Here is a 14,432-nt window from a genome sequence, read left to right as displayed (position 1 = left end):
GTGCCGCATGAGTCCCAACAGATGGCCTGTTTTAAGGATGGGACCTGAAGAATGTCCACTCTATCAGATCTTACTAAATGGGCAAAACAAGGGGTCCTAAAATATTTAAAGCCTATTTACTAGCTATTCCTGTTCTTCTCTTGGAATATAATCTGCCCTACAAGTGTTGCTTCCTTTTTGGTTCTTCAAGCTGAGAATCACAGGAAATCATATTGCAATTCTGTCCCTCAAAGTGATACTTCGAAGTGTACGGATGTAGGTTTGTGTTTATGTGAAGTTTTCTGCAACCTTTAATGCAGTTTGTGTCTTTTCTGGGAATCATTGGGGTATAAAACACCTTTTTCAGAATGTAATCCAAAATACTTTTATAACCCTTCTATCAATATCCATACCAAATTACATACCAAAGAATTCAAACTGAAGCACTGGTAATTAAAATTACTGTATATATAAGAAAGAGAATCCTACAATTCTGCCATTTGGGCCACTGTGCATAACTCCAATAAAATAAAATAAATAAAACAAATAAAAAATAAAAACTGCGAATGGAAATCAGCCACAATGACATCCAAACTTTTCAAGGAGACCCACCCACTGCAAATCCCCACCAACAGACTTACAAGGTAACTGAGGGCACTAGCTAATTGTGTTGCAATAGTGAATTTCCAGCCTACTGTTATCCGCCCTTTGTTATTGCGCAAAAAAACATCCAGGGGACCATGCTCAATAAATTCTTCCACCATTATATCTGAAAATCAAACCAGAAGAAGGGGTGAAAAATATGAAGCAAACAAATGGATTAGCATCCTTGCTCTATAGCAACAGGTGTTAATATTGACTACAAAATATGAGCAGAGATGGGAATGGGCTGTTTTCATATACTTAAGATAGATCTAAGACGGGGTGCACACACTCATAACTCAGGGACATATGCACCTAAAACTTCTTTTTTTTTGCAGTTTCTAGAACCACTATTTCTCATCATTTTGAGACATGTAATAAGTCAAATCATTGATGTAACATCTACAAAAACAACTGTTTAAAATTAAGAACTTCCTATGTGAAAAAGGAGGTCAAATCAATCCCGCTCATTTAGCACAATAATCCGGTTCGCTGTGGCTTCTGAATGTCTCAGAAATATTAACTGCACTTCTTGGCTATCAAAAACTATCCTAACCTAATCTAAAATAGCCACAGAAGATGTCCTATCGGTTAGAAATTGGACAACTCTGTCAAAATATAGCTGGGTATGGGTAAGTGGTGTCATTTTAACACACTTTTTGGCTAGATACAAAAGGAGATAAAACAATATTAAGCGTAAGAATCAAATGTGATGCACAGGTACATCTTGAAGCTTGTGAGGTAGTTGAGGAAACAGAAAAATATATTTGAAAGAAGCAGGCAACATATGCATGAACCTTTCAAAGGATACAATTAATACTCACTCTCTGAACCCCATACACAAACCCCATGAACAAAAGCTAAGTGGATATGGGACACCTGGCTCATCAGGCTGGCTGTTTCAAAGAATGCCTGCAGAGAAGAAAGTGAATGCATCACATCCAGACTACTGGCCAAGGAACAAAGCAGGAGCAGTATAATCCAGCCATAGGCTCCTACGCTAACAATTAGTTCTCAGCCTAAAGCTGGAGCACAAAACACCTGTTGTCATAAAGCAATAGTTAATTTCTTGTTATTTTGTTTTTCTCCACAAAACAAAAAGAAAAATAGGTTCATTTCAAAAGATAAGCTAAATAAGCTTTCCTAACCAAAAAAACCCCTTTCTCAACATGAGTCCTTGTTCATTCCTCTTGCTTATTTTTTAAAACAATATTATATATCATTTACAGACATAAGAGTTTAAGTAGGAGGGAATAAGATTAGTTAGGAATGCTGGTAGTTTATCTTGGTAGATAAGCAGCCTTGGTTTAATTAAAAATGAGACACATCTTAAGAATGCAGAAATTGTTTTCCATCGTTGGCCTGAATTAAGCTGGCAAAGTGAAAAGTCCTGAGTGGTATTAACACCAACACAAAGAAGGCTGCTGACCACAAGTTGGATCGACCCAAAGGCCTAATTCAGGCAAGGACCTATTTCCCACAAAGCTCAGTGCTAACAGTCCCTGGAGCAAGTTAATTATTACTCTTCAGTAGATGGATTAATAGAATACAATATTTCCACAAAATTTACTAATATCCTGCCCCCCTCCCCCTGCCTAATGGCACGTTGAATGGCAGGAGAACGTTTCTCTCCAGCTGATGATATTTCTCTCCCAAAGTTGGTTTTACTAATAGCTCACTTCTAACGTATATTTCTATATGTCTAACTCACCAGAGCAATGTCTCTATGACTTGGGTCCAACATCTTGAGTACCACATGCATCTCAGGGCTATTGTTATTCTGCTCAGTAGAAAAATACTCTGTCTCATCATCACTGTTGATCCCACTGCATACATGAAGTACACCATCATAAATATTGGTTCGTGTTCCTTGTCCCAAGTGTGCTCTCTGATGGAGAACAATACACGAGCATTAGTTAAATCACTTTCCATTTCAGCACAAAAACTACTTAATCCTTTAATTTCACACTGAGCTGAGAATTGATTCATAATTATTTGAAAATCAATAAATTCAAAAACCTATATGTGTCTGTCAAAGGTGAAAAAAGAAGTCAATAATCTCCGTTGTCAGGCATTCATCTTGCTTTAATCAAATCTCTACTCCAAGTGTACTTCCAAAGCCCCAGAAATACATGAAATCAAAATTGTATCTATTAATAGCTTCTAAGCCATAATTTGATACTACTTCTGAAAGTGGCAAAGAAAGTTAGATCCTTTTTGGATGATATCCTTACAAACCCAACATTTCATCTTCTAATGTATACAAGCCAACTCTGCTGACCTGTGTAATCTCATTCTTCCGAATCTGATGAAAACTCAGCTGAGTCAAATTCAGAATATGCTTTGTGCTGTCTTTTACTTTTCGTGTGATGATCAAGTCTGAGATCTCTGCAGAACATAAATAGTCCAAAAGTTCTGATTAAAACAATAGCACAGAATCAAAACATTTAGCAATTTTATTCATTCTCAGAAAATAATTAGCATGGATAAAAATTGTTTAATGCTACCAAGGAAAATATGTTTCCCTAGAAACTACACTTAATTTTAAAAATTTACTATGCAGATGTTTTAAAAAATTGTTCCTGAAAGTATTCAATCAACAATTCTTCCTGAAAGTCACTATTACTTCCAACATGTTAATGTCAAACAGTACATTTTGTTAGATACTTGTTCTGGCAACTTTACCCTCCCTCATAACATATGGACTTGCCAAGGCAATTCAGACCTCTTCACAGTTTCTCCTCCAACTGCCATTACAAATGAAGCTATGGATACAATGGAGTTGATTTTCTAAGATTATTTGCAGCATATCTATGAAATGCCCAGCCCAGGAAATACATCTTGTATTCATGCTGATCAATCTCGAGTTTTTATCAGTTAGATTTAATTTTAAATGCCTGTGCTACAAAACAATAGAGGCTATTATGATGTTATATATTTATATTTTCATTCTTTTTCTTGAGGTCATTACTACCAGAATTATTAAGTTTACTAATTTATTACATATGTATAGCTGCCCATCTCACATAGTTACTCTTTAGAGTATACATAATAAAACCATCAAACTAATAAAACCATTAAAACAACCAATTTAAACTTAAAAACCAAAATAAAAAATAGAATGGTGGCAAAACATGCAGAGTACATTCAATTAACTGTCATATGGCCATCTAGCAGGTTTGACTTTATCATAGGATTCCTAGGCTAGTTGACAGAATGTTCTAATTTCCTTCCTTCCTTCCTTCCTTCCTTCCTTCCTTTCCTTCCTTCCTTCCATTTCCTTCACTTCCCTTCCCTTCTCTTCCTTCCTCTTCCCCTCCATCTTTCTTTATGAAAATCCTACTCAGAATCATCATAAATAAAACATACTATGCACATACACACAAAAATCTTTAATCATTTCTTAGAACAATTTTCCACAATAGTCCTATTGGATGGGGAAGGAAGAGGCTTCTGAACACATTGTATTTTCCAACTTTCTTTCCTCTGACTCATTCCAGGAATGCCTCCCTAGGATAGTTAATAAAAATGGCCAGGAGAAGGAAGAATCACATATAACTGGAACACATTTGTAGCATGCTTTTTGCCCAACTGCTTGCCTTCTCTCCTCTTCTAAGATCATACTCAATAAGCCAGTTACTATTTTAAACAGCTCTATAAATCCCAGATTTAACACATCAATGAGTAAGCAAACAAACAAACAACAAAACACTTGCAATAAACCTCAGCAGAAACTTATATTAAAGAAAAAAGAATACAAGTATGTGTCTTTCCTATGAAATAAGAATAAATAGGCAGAGTCAAAATATTCCTTTTCCTATTCAAAGGAGTATATTTAGTGACTTTCACCCTCAAAAATGTTTTGAAATTAAAGATTTTGCACATATCAAAATGGTCTATGTCACTTGCTTGTGGAATATAGATGCTTTCTTACTATAAAACTTAAAGGCAAGATAGAGGCAATTCTATTTCAAACTCAAAGATAATGAATAATAGCTTCTATCTAAATAGAGGAACTGTTGTTTCTGTAAATCTTAGCTATGAAACCATAATACAGACATAATTTCATCCTAAAGCTGACATTTTGAAGCTAGTTTATAGAAATTATTTTTTGAGAAATGAGAATGTATTTAAAAATGATCTTAAACCAGAAGTTTTACTTTCCTCCTTTCACATACATAGGACACCAGCACCTTATGTTTTTTTTGGGGGGGGTTGAGTTAATAAAAAAGTATCTGCTAAATCAAGGCAAATACAGATACATATGCTAAAGGTTTAAATGTAGACTGTATCCACATTAAGGATAACATATTATAACTGCTGATATCTCCTCTTTCCGTAGTACATCACTATGACCTGATACATCTTATTCACTGGACAAATTTCACCGTTAGCCTATGCAGTGGGAGAAGATAATTCTGAATAGCTGTGTACCTCCTGGTTTTGGGAGGCAGCATCTCTTCAAATTGAAGATGTCAGTTCCAGATTTTAGAGTACAGCCTTTGAGAGCATTCATTAGTTCTTGGACACTAGGAAACTCTTGCTCCCAGCCTTCAAGTACAAAGGAATTTCCTTTCCTCTGGATCCGGAACTGTCTATAGTTTGCATTACTCTGGTGAAAAGAAAAGAAAAGAAAAAGGAAAAAAGTTAGAGATGGATACCTTTTTATATGATTAGTCAGTAGCATGTTCTGGAAGCAGCTTACCATGATTCTAACAAGAAATCATTTCCATGGATAGTTGGAGGGTATAACGTAGTGGATAACATTGATTTTTAGAATGGTACATATGGTCCACTTTCCTTTTCTGAAATTCTCAGATCAGGGAGTTACAAATGCTACATTATGTTATGCTCTCATATACAAAGTTTAACATATCTTTCAATTTCACTGTCAGGAGGAAGAGGATGGTTTCTCTATTTTTACGTAATGTATGTTTTCTATTTATATTGACCACAAAGAGGCAGTACAGGACCACTTTCATTCTATTTGGGATTCATCAGGGTATTATCAGGCATACTTTTTTCTGGGGTTCAAGCCTGCTAACAGAAATTGAATTCAGTTCATGGTAGTGAGTTTGAACTCCACAGAATCCTACAGAAAGATCTTTGGCTACCTATGTCCCAAACAAGACAAAGCTTGTCATGCACTTCTTTAGTCCATGTTAGTGGTAGAGCACATTTTACAGGCCTTTGAACTATGGTGCTGGAGAAGACTCCTGCGAGTCCCTTGGACTGCAAGGCGATCAAACCGGTCAGTCCTAGAGGAGATCAACCCTGACTGCTCTTTAGAAGGCCAGATCCTGAAGCTAAAACTCAAATACTTTGGCCACCTAATGAGAAGGAAGGACTCACTGGAGAAGAGAATAATGCTGGGAAAGATTGAGGGCAATAGAATAATAATAATAATAATAATAATAATAATAATAATAATAATAATAATAATAATAATTATTATTATTATTATTATTATTATTATTATTATTAATAATAATAATAATAATAATAATTTTATTTATATAGAAGAAGGGGACGACAGAGAATGAGGTGGCTGGATGGAGTCACTGAAGCAGTAGGTGTGAGCTTAAATGGACTCCAGAAGATGGTAGAGGACAGGAAGGCCTGGAGGAACATTGTCCATAGGGTCGTGATGGGTCGGACACGACTTCGCAGCTAACAACAACAACATTTTACAGGAGCAGAAGTTTCCACATGGTGCTAGATAAGCTTCTGTCTGAAAATTTGGGCAGTTATTGTGAATCCATGTCAACAGTTCTGGGTTTGATAAAAACTAGTTATCTGACTTGATATAAGGCAATTTCCTATATTTACATTAACTGAGGATTTTTGCACTCCTATTTTAGAAACATGCCAAAAATGTATTATTTACTTATCTTAAAAATATCCTCAGAATATTAAAACAAAAACCTATGTAGCTTTTCTAGAGGCATGGACAGTGGATCCCAGAATTCTCAACAATATTTATGGGATGGGATTTCTGAAAAGTAAAGTACACATTCAGAGAATACAAGCTTAGGAAAGCTGGCTTCCAGAATAAAAAAAGCCCACTACCATGCTCCCATCTCTTACCTGGCCATTATTCAGTACTGATAGAATCAATCTGTTGAAATCAAAGACACTCCAACGGAGGGCATACAGCCCATCTTCTTGTCCTTCACGCTTCAGCTTAGCCAGAATGAACTCTTCCCTAGGAAGAGAAAACTTTTACATATGATGTGGAAGCTCCCTCCTTTCAAATCAGATCATGGAGGACAGGAGGCTTGATTACTTACTGCATGGGTCCATGTATGCCATTCTGGATGCTCATAACCAATCGCGGTGGGGCAACTTCATGACACAGATAATGGCTAGAATCAGCTGTTAATCTGAAGTAACCATCTACTAATGAAATCAAGGAGAGAGCAGCTTCATGGGATGACAGCGTCAAATCCTATATTTATTTATTTTTTTAAAAAAAGGAAAAGCACAATTGTTAGTCCTGAGCTACAGGGCCAACATAAAAGCCCACAAGAAACTGTACATTTTATTCAGGGAATCTGTACAAATGTGTTGCTATTTGTTACCAATATTTTTGCTTACACATCCTCCTCTCCAATTCAGTTAATACCACATTCACTGCCTTAAACAGAGCCATCAGATTTAACACAGATAAAAAATGACCAGCTCCAGCATAGTAAAAATAATTTGAACTACATTTAACTTTCAATATTCATGTTTTGTTCTTTGATTACCTATAACAATTCACCAAAAAGACATGTCATAACTCCATACAAAAACTGTGTGGAGGACACACTCTCACCTACCAGACACTTATTATCTTGGCGATGAATACTGATGTTGCAGTCTTTGACGACAATATGTGTGATCTCTTGAAAGTCACAAAAGTGTGCCCATTTAGTTTCATGTGGCTCCACTGGCTGGTAGGCCTCCTTGGATTTGTGGTCCTTAGTCTTGACTTTTCTCCCAAAATAGATTTTATGGGGCTGATTTTGTGATTTCTGCAAGAAGAATTTTAAAGTGAGTTTTGGAATCTTTGGCAGTGATTCTGTCATGGTTCTGAAAGATGAAACCCATCAAAAAAACTTCAAGGCAATAATTCTTCCTTAAAGAATATTTTATTCAGGAAATAAAGTATCGGCACTATATAGTTGAACCCAAAAACTAAATTCCCTTCCCCCGGATACAAAGTAACAAAGTGCAATTCCCACCCCCAATAAGCTGTCATAAATCACATTCTCTAATTAGTCTAAAACGTGGGCTTTCTCCCCAGCCCTCCAAAACATCATCAGCTTCTCCTTGGATTCCCACCAGCAGCGTTATTATTATGGTTAGCTGAGCTCAAGCTTTCATCCTAATCCCCCCCACCTGATTTCTAAATACCAGAAAAAGCATGTTAAAAGCAAATAGAAAATGGCTGCAATTTTCATCAGTTGTCAGAGCGGGAACATCCAATGTTTACAGCTTTGACAGATTCTAATATAATTATGTAACACTTTTTCTATCAATTAGTCTTAATATGCCATCTTCCAAAGATGCAGAATCAAGATATCCATTCCCTTGCATATACCCAAAACATTAAATATTTGAATAATTCCACTTTATTCTTCACTTGCAGAAACTTAGGGCTTTATAAGCCACACTACAAACATGGCCCTCAAGGTGAGCTGGATCTGCATTTTCTACAAGTTGGAAACTAAGCTGTCAATTGGGCTGTTGCTGAACTTCCGCTATTAAGGAACTAGTATGTATGTGATGATGCTATTTATAGGGGAGAATAATTCAAAACAGGAACAGCAGCATGCCTTTATAAAAGCAAATTAGCTTTTATGAACTTTTATAAACATGATTATAAACTTATAGAAGCATGTTTTGAGTTTACCAATCTATAGCCCGAACGTTAGACAGAAATCAAGTAGAAAGAAAAGAATGCATAGAGGCCCCATAAAAACCCCCAGAATTCAATGGCTTGTTAGCAATATCAAATATGTGATCTATGCAAAGGCTGTTTTGTTTCTCATACCCTTTAACTTTTTTTAAAAAAAAAATTAGGTCAATATTAAACTGCATTTGCTTAAAGCTTTATTTTGAACTGATTTTGGCTGTTATTAAGAATTCTATGTTAATTAAGATTCAAGTTGCATTTGACCCAGTTTTCTTGACAAAATCTGTAGAAATTTGGACTTTTAATTGGAATGAATAAAATTAAGCATTCCCAGTGTATTATGTGTTAATGAATGTCAAGATGGGTGGTATGATCAAAATGTCTTTTGGAGAAGGGCTTTAATCACCTGGTCACATCTGCTATCTTGATATTGTTAACCAGCTTGCCCCCCCCCCTGTGTATATCTCAGGGTATCCCACAACATCCAGGAATAATACGCTGAGATCTCCAGAATTACATGAAGACGTATCCACAAATAATCCTACCTCTGCAGGGATAGACCGCCACTGAATCCCATTAATGCCTGTGACCAAGACTTCATGTGTGACAGGCCTGCTACCATGAGAAGAAGAATAGAAGTTCTCCAGATGCGCATGACCACCATTGATATAAAGTGGTACCTTCTCACCCTCTGAAACTGTTTCCAGTGAAACAGCGGCAAAGAGCTCAGTCCCAAAACGTGGAGCCAGGTTTTCCAAAGTAGCTAGGTACTTGTGCATGAGATCCTGTTCTGTAAGTTTCCCAGAGCTCAATGTGTGCTGCTGGAAACGTTGCAAGAATTTCTTGAAAACATTCTTCATGCGGAACTTGGTCAAAGAATTGTTCTGCTGAATCTGTTGGCAAAAGGACTGTGGGATGCACTCTTTGAAACTGCAAGGGAATTAGACAAACCGGTACCGAGAGCAGCTTTCATAGGTATAAATATGCTTCTTCAGTAAAAAATGACAAAATTAGAAAGGTACCTAGATTGATAATACATTCTACCCAATCTCCCCCAACATTTCAGATGATTACTGAAAACTGTAGAAACCGGTAGAGTTCTTGCCCTCTATTTAATTTTTAATTTACTTAATTTACATAAAAGAGCTGATTTTTCAGCCTTCTTTGAACAAAAGTTTGCTCTTACTTTCTTTTCTTCTCTTTCTCCCAATCTGCCTCCAAATATTATTTTCATTAAGGCAAATGAGCATTGTTTACCATTTTGCCTGTAATCATAAATCAATCACTAACTACTGCTATTTTTCCATCCAGGATATTCTCTATTATTAGAAAGCATGTAATAGATAAAAGTTTAACGGAATCATAGCTTGGAATTGCAAAGTGAGGCTCATTGTTGAATGAAACATATAAAATATATAAAACTATCACTAGCAGTGTGTAAGTTAAAGAATTCCAAAACATGTATGTTTTATGATAGTGTTTTAATTCAATAAATAACATGCACAATACTTTAAAAAATAAATTTTGGACCACATGGTCAAAAAGCACATTATTAAACAAAGATGCAGTTTCATAAATAATGACAATACCTTTTTTTCTCTGCCACCTCAAGAGAAATGCCTTTCTTAAGTGCAAGATGACACAGGTGGAGGACAGCCATTCCCAGGCTCTCATTTTTAAATTGGTGAATTTCCTGCTCAGTGTGCAGGTCTTTTAAGGAGGCAACATCATTGATGAAGTCATATTTCCCCTTAAAAAAAGAAACATCCAAAGTAATATGAAGAAAAAAACCCTCCAAAATAATAGACCTGAGATCTATCTCCTTGGGAATTATTCTTGTTCTCTTACTGGGGATCTAACTTAAATATTGCCAAAGATTGGCATAGCAATTTTACATAGGCAAAACATTCTTTCTTGTACAAAATACTAAACTTTGCTGTAAAAAAAATAAGAATGATTGTATAATGTGTAACTGTAAAGAGAAAAACTGCTAGGAATGAAGCCCCAAAGAGAAAGGAATAGTTAAGATGAGAGCAAAGAAAATGAACACAAATATTGACAGAGATTTTGGGATAAAACTGAGATAGGTGACTGCTATAATGCTGTTTCAGATATTTCTATGAGAATGCTAGTGATATGTTCAATAAAACACTAGTAATGAATTGTTGGATTGACTCTATATCAGGGGTGTCAAAACTTCCGGCCCATGGGCCGGACCCGTCACTCAGAAGCTGTGCCCACCCCATTGCTGGCAATGGCAAAACTGTCCCGATACGTTGCACGACGTCACGTGACGTCGCGAGTTTGACACGTCTACTCTATATCATAATCTACCCTGAAAAGGAATAGGGGAATAAATATGTAAGTAAATATGTAAAAACTATTAATAGATGCACAACAGTGAAGATAAACAAGAAAGCTCTTCTAGAAGTCATCACTGTTTGGCCACATATCTGAAATCCAATCCTGATCATTTTAAGTTGTTTTTCAATAATACCTGCCCCAATCTGAAGATGCCAAATACCATCTCAGTAAAGATCTTTCTTTGCAACAATGGAATTTTTCATCTCTACTGTTGCCCATTTCAATATTAAGAAGGGCCATTTTGATTCAAGTGTAAACAAACATTATTTCCAACTTTTTTCTCACATATTAAATATATCTTCTAGGTCCAATAGTCAACAGGAAAAGAATCATCTGGTTGCATGAATGCTCGAACTAAGCAACTGAACTAGATTTTAGCAAGACTTTCATATTGGACAGGTATTTTTCACATTTGCAATATGAAATAATACTCTATCCCAGGGTGAATCAGATTATTATCAGACAGTTTTACTGTCTGTACAAAATGTAGCTCAGTTTGCTTACTTTTCTGGCTCTAGTTTGATAGATGCCCTGTTTCATCACAATCTGTTTCATACAGCTTGGTTTTCACTGTGCAATATTTTGTGCAATCACCATTTTTATTTATTCTTGTTTATGCAGTCCTGCCATCCCAACATTTTGTGGAGCCTTTCTTCCAGCTACTTTCTCCTGAACTACAACCTACAATGCTCCAGATATATATTAGGCTTAATCCAAATGGATGAACTATCAAAAGAAATGCCATACTTGCTCAAAGAGATAGGCAAATGATGATTTATCCAGGATGGCATTGCCTTGTTCACTCCTATATGACCTGTCCTCTGAGTCAGCTAAGTGAGGAGTACTGCGATATATGGCTGGTTCCTTGTCATTTGTCCCGTGCCAGTTTCGGAAATAATATCTGTATGAGCAACAATAATGTAATCAGTCCAATGGGTCTACAAAGAAATCTATAGCATTTAATATGAAATATTAGTCACTATTACAAATATGAAGCATCTGCGTGTCATATTTATCAACATTATTCATAAAATCATAGAATATTTTACTTACTTACATTCATAAACCTATAACTGCCTGAATCTCAACAGCCTTGGGCCAAATCACAGAATTGGAAGGGACTTAAGTGGTCATCAAGTCCAACCCCAAGCCTGCCTCAGGAGTCACTACACGATCCCCAGTAGATGGCTAATCAATATGTTGAATGATATTCAAGAAAAATAAAAACCCCTTGAGTCCTTCTGATTTGGTAATCATATATGTCTAAACATTAATAAAAACTTTAACAGGGTCTGTACCACTTTTACTTTTTGCAATATTTTAAATGTAACCACTTTAAAATAATATCAAGAGAAGTAAGTTGCAAAATGATAAACAGCACGAGTAAACTCAGCAATTAACTCATTTGTAGTATCAAGCACTTAGACCCCTAACAACAATATAAGATTAAAATAGTCTACTGCTAGAAGAACAAAGGATATAATATCTACATGCGAGCAATTAAAACAGTGGTATATGAATGCTAATATTGCTATATCTATTAGCATTCTAAGAAATAACAAAATAGTGGCACAGTTCTCAAGGGCTAATTCAATTTACAGCTAATACGCATTTCTCAAAAACCCTGATCAAAGCTATCTTAATATATTACTGCCCTTAACAAACAGTATTGATAATCTTCTAAGAGTTTAACTAAGGCTGCTTGACAAGACTGATTTATCAGTATGTTGCCTGTATACACATGTACTACGGAAACCTAAAGCAACACACAGCTCTTGTAGATAATGCTTCCAAATAGTTCTCTTAGCTAATTCTCATAGCTACTGGTGTGAATTACTGTAGCTCTGGCAAATTGGTATCAAATTATTTAATTCGGTTGTTTACAAGACAGTAGCAAGGGAGGACTCACTCTGCTAGCATCCTCAGTGCTGCAACAGTTATTTTTCTGAATAGCTTGCCTATAAATATAACCTCAGCAGGCATAAGGCAAGCAATGTGCCTTTACCCTTGCAAGGTTTATCTTCAATTGAATGCCCTAAATTAAAGCTACCAGACCTAGACTGCAAAATTCTGGACAACCGCTAGATGGAAGCAAAGAGATATAGATCTAGTGATCTTGTTGTTACTATTAATAATAATAATACTCTATGAAATTTAGATGCCACTGATTCCCTGTGACTCCAGTTGGGTGGTTTATAATTGTTACAAACATTTTTAAGAGTTAAAAAAAAAGACAAAAAGACAAAAACATAAGGCAAAGGCAGTGCTTTTTTTCTAAAAAAAAAAAAAAAAGGTGCCGGAACTCTCATCTTGGCGGGCGCAGGAGGTGGCGGGGTGGGGGGCGGTGCTGCTGCAGTCACAGGTGCGAAGGGTGTTGGCGGCGGGCTCCCCTCTCTGGGGCCGGAGCCGGCGCAGCTGTTGCTGTGGGAGCAGCAGAGCCCACTCTATATGGCGGGGCTGCTCAATGCGGGCAGCGGAGGCAGTGCGGGCCAGGCGATGTTTTAATCTAGGCTGTGCTAGGCTGCATTAACAGAGGGATAGAATCAAGATCACGTGAAGTACTAATACCACTTTACAATGCCTTGGTAAGGCCACACCTGGAATATTGCATCCAGTTTTGGTCACCACGATGTAAAAAAGATGTCAAGACTCTAGAAAGGGTACAGAGAAGAGCAACAAAGATGATTGGGGAACTGGAGGCTAAAACATATAGGGAACGGTTGCTGGAATTGGGTATGTGTAGTTTAAGGAAGGGAAGGGTGAGGGGTGACATGATAGCAGTGTTCCAATATGTCAGGGGTTGCCACAAAGAAGAGGGAGTCAAGCTATTCTCCAAAGCACCTGAAAGCAGGACAAGAAGCAACGGATGGAAACTAGTCAAGGAGAGAAGCAACCTAGAACTAAGGAGAAATTTCCTGACAGTTAGAACAACTAACCAGTGGAACAACCTGCCTCCAGAAGTGGTGAATGCTCCAACACTGGAAGTTTTTAAGAAGAGACTGGCCAGCCATTTGTCTGAAATGGTATAGGGCAGACATGTCAAACACAAGGCCCGGGGGCCAGATCCGCCCCGCGAAGTGGTTTCATGCGGCCCGCGAAGCCATCCTGGAAACAGTGAGGGAACGGCCCCCACTGCCTTGGCCCTGGCCCAGAGACCCTCCTTCTGCCAGAGACCCTCAGATCTGTCCCACTCCTGCCCAGGCCCCCATAGGCACCCTTGATGCGAACAATGTAAAGCTGGCCATGCCCACCCACTAGGCCATACACACTCTAGCCACGCCCACCCAGTAGGCCACGCCCACCCAGGCCATACCCACCCGGCCCCCTAAGGGCAACCGCAATGCTGATGCGGCCCTCAATGAAATTGAGTTTGACACCCCTGGTATAGGGTTTCCTGCCTGAGCAGGGGGTTGGACTAGATGACCTCCAAGGTCCCTTCCAACTTATTATTAGTATTAGTATTAGTATTAGTATTATTAACTTGTAGAAAGGAAAGGCCCACACTGATAAATTAAAAATCTTTGTGGTCTGCAAAGGAATGCTGGTG

General features: G+C 37.3%; 1 protein-coding gene across 3 annotated transcripts in view; it reads right to left on the bottom strand.

Moving 5' to 3' along the window:
• The window catches only part of TYK2 (tyrosine kinase 2), a 47,873-nt gene that overhangs the window by 16,800 nt on the left and 16,641 nt on the right, over positions 1–14,432 (bottom strand). For all 3 annotated transcript variants that reach the window (XM_081320877.1, XM_081320875.1, XM_081320876.1), the window contains exons 4-14: positions 11,633–11,786; positions 10,111–10,271; positions 9,067–9,451; positions 7,443–7,637; positions 6,912–7,069; positions 6,709–6,826; positions 5,056–5,233; positions 2,903–3,009; positions 2,333–2,509; positions 1,446–1,533; positions 621–748 (exon numbers count right to left, since the gene is read on the bottom strand). In XM_081320877.1, coding sequence (XP_081177003.1) covers positions 621–748; positions 1,446–1,533; positions 2,333–2,509; positions 2,903–3,009; positions 5,056–5,233; positions 6,709–6,826; positions 6,912–7,069; positions 7,443–7,637; positions 9,067–9,451; positions 10,111–10,271; positions 11,633–11,786 — 1,849 coding nt within the window. The remainder of the gene's footprint in view (positions 1–620; positions 749–1,445; positions 1,534–2,332; positions 2,510–2,902; positions 3,010–5,055; positions 5,234–6,708; positions 6,827–6,911; positions 7,070–7,442; positions 7,638–9,066; positions 9,452–10,110; positions 10,272–11,632; positions 11,787–14,432) is intronic.

The sequence above is a fragment of the Vipera berus genome, assembly GCF_964194415.1.
Source record: "Vipera berus genome assembly, chromosome: 2".
NCBI lineage: Eukaryota > Metazoa > Chordata > Lepidosauria > Squamata > Viperidae > Vipera > Vipera berus.
This window is presented reverse-complemented; position numbering and strand designations above follow the sequence as displayed.